Source organism: Empidonax traillii, unplaced genomic scaffold (assembly GCF_003031625.1).
Source record: "Empidonax traillii isolate 1590-97213 ecotype Southwest subspecies unplaced genomic scaffold, ASM303162v1 scaffold2675:size32929, whole genome shotgun sequence".
NCBI lineage: Eukaryota > Metazoa > Chordata > Aves > Passeriformes > Tyrannidae > Empidonax > Empidonax traillii.
Window position 1 is genome coordinate 30,280 of NW_020957868.1, and position 2,650 is coordinate 32,929.

Sequence of the window (2,650 nt, forward strand, 5' to 3'; positions counted from 1 at the left end):
CACTCAGCGCTCAAATATCCCTTTCCCAGGGAATATTTTTCCCTGTTCCAGCAGAACAGCTTCTCCCTGAGCTGGGAAGCCTTTCCAGTTCCTGTATCGTGTTCCTTTCCTGGCTCAGGTTTATCCCATTCCTCAATAATTTATGGCCATACCTTTATTTAGGAATGTCCTTGGGATTCGAATTTCCTGAACCATTCAAATCATCTTTTCCCATCCTTTTTTCCCCCCTTCATTCCCTTTTCCACCTTTCCCTCCCCTTTTTTCTTCCCTTCCCCCCTTTCCTTCCCTTTCCCTCTCCCTTTTCCCCCCCTTCCCTCTCCCTTTTCCCTCTCTTTCCCTCTCTGTTTTTATCCCTTTCTCTCCCCTTTTCCCCCTTTCCCATCCTTCTCCCCTCCCTTTTTTCCCCCTTTCCCTCCCCTTTTTCCTCCTTTTCCCATCCCTCTTTTCCCCCTTTCCCTTCCCCTTCCCCCTTTTCCCTCTTCTTCATCCCCCTTTTCTCTGTCTTCCCTCCCAAATTTTCCCATCCCTTTCCCATCCCCTTTTCCGCCCCTTTCCCACCCCCCTTTCCCATCCCTTTTCCCCCTCTCCCTCCCCTTTCCCACACAGACACAATCCACGGGATTTTTTTGTATCCCAAGGCCACATCAACCACTTCTGTCCTCTCCCAAAGAAACCCTGGGAATTGTCCTCCCGAGGGTGTCTGGCCCCTCTCAGCCCCAATTCCCTGGGAGATGATCCCGTGGGATTGGGCTGGGAGGCTCAGGAGGTGGCAGTGGGACCTGCTGTTGACTCCTGGGGGTTTTCCTGTCCTGGAGCAGGGAGGAAAAAATTCCCAGTGGGTTAAAAACAGTCTCGAGAAAAGCTGGGAAGAGACTGGGATCAGCCCCTTGGAATTTTCCGGGCTGAGTCTTGGTTAAAGGCGAGGATTTTGGGAGGGAAAAGGAGCATTTTGGCACTTACAGAGGGAAAGGGAAAGGGAAAAGGAGGGGAAAAGGGGGTCGTGTTTTTTCCCGTATCCCAGCGACAGGAACGTTCCCTGATAATCCCTGTTCCGTGTCCCTTCTGATTCCACAGGTTCCACGTGGATAAACTCTCCTCTGCCCACGTCTACCTGCGGCTGCACAAGGTGAGCCTGGCCTGGAACCCGGGAGAACTCGCCCTCCTCTGGGAATTCCGCTGCTCCAGGACGCTCCAAACCCCATCCAGGCTGGGCTTCCCTGGGAATTCCAGCCCAGGGAGGGATGATCCCGATATCCCGACCTGTCCTTGCTCTCCCGCAGGGCCAGACAGTGGATGACATTCCCAAGGAGGTGCTGATAGACTGTGCCCACCTGGTGAAGGCCAACAGCATCCAAGGTAATCCTGATTCCCGGGAAATAGCTGGGCAGGGGCTCTGGTTCCACCCTTGGATCCTGGATCCGGGTGCTGGGACGTTTCCCTGTTAATCCCGGGGGTTTTTAGGGAAGCAGATGTCGCTCGGAATTCCTCCTAAACAGGGATTTGGAATCCCTGGTGTTCCAATGGGCCTCGGAGCCTCCTTCCGTGGGATCAGTCCCTGGAAAAGCCCCTTTCCCTGGGGAGAGCTGCAGCTCCACCGGTGGGGAGTGACAGCCCGGGATTCCTCCCTGTCCCTGTCCCTGCCCTGCTGCTCCTGTCTGGGACAGGGACAGGGACAAGGGCTGTCTGGGACAGGACTGTCTGGGACAGGGACAAGGAAAAGGGCTGTCTGGGACAGGGACAAGGAAAAGGGCTGTCTGGGACAGGGACAGGGACAAGGGCTGTCTGGGACAGGGACAAGGAAAAGGGCTGTCTGGGACAGGGACAGGGCTGACTGGGACAGGGACAGGGCTGTCTGGGACAGGGAAAAGGACAGGGCTGTCTGGGACAGGGACAAGGACAAGGGCTGTCTGGGACAGGGACAGGGCTGTCAGGAACAGGGGTGTTTGGGCAGGGCTGTCTGGGACAGGGGTGTCTGGGACAGGGTCACAGGGACAGGGGTGTCTGGGACAGGGTCACAGGGACAGGGGTGTCTGGGACAGGGGTGTCTGGGACAGGGGTGTTTGGGACAGGGGTGTTTGGGACAGGGTCACAGGGACAGGGGTGTTAGGGACAGGGCCAGGGGTGTTTGGGACAGGGACAGGGTCACAGGGCCAGGCTGTGTTTCCCCCTGCCCAGGGTGCAAGATGAACAACGTGACCGTGGTTTACACACCCTGGACCAACCTGAAGAAGACGGCGGACATGGACGTGGGGCAGATCGGCTTCCACCGGCAGAAGGACGTGAGTGTGGGAGCTCTGGAGCACTGGGATAACGGGGGAATGTGCCCTTATCCAGCCCTGGGATGGTGGGAGGTGTCCCTGATCCAGGTGGAATTAAATGAGCTTTAAGTTCCCTTCCCACCCGGGATTCCAGGATAAAGGACACTCAGTTTAGAATCTGTTTAGTGTGATCTTTATGGAATGTGGGGATGGAAAAGGCGGGAAAGGGGAAGGGAGCCCCTTCCCTGAGTGCCGAGATTCCCAGGGAACCCCCCCTTGTTCCCGGAACTCCTTCCCAGAGAGGAGTTGGGCTGGGGATGGATCCAATGTCAGGCTCTGGCTCCAGGCTGGGAGAGCTGGGAATGGCCAGGCTGGAGAAGGGAAGGATCCAG

At 56.8% G+C, this 2,650-nt stretch overlaps 1 protein-coding gene across 1 annotated transcript in view; it reads left to right on the plus strand.

Annotated features, from left to right (window-relative positions):
• CCDC25 (coiled-coil domain containing 25) overlaps positions 1-2,344 on the plus strand; it is a gene marked incomplete at its 3' end in the record, with an annotated part of 10,744 nt that extends 8,400 nt beyond the window's left edge. The window contains exons 3-5 of the mRNA XM_027910060.1: positions 1,075-1,126; positions 1,281-1,356; positions 2,176-2,344. Of these exons, the coding sequence (XP_027765861.1) occupies positions 1,075-1,126; positions 1,281-1,356; positions 2,176-2,344 (297 nt within the window). The remainder of the gene's footprint in view (positions 1-1,074; positions 1,127-1,280; positions 1,357-2,175) is intronic.
• Positions 2,345-2,650: the final 306 nt, after the last annotated feature.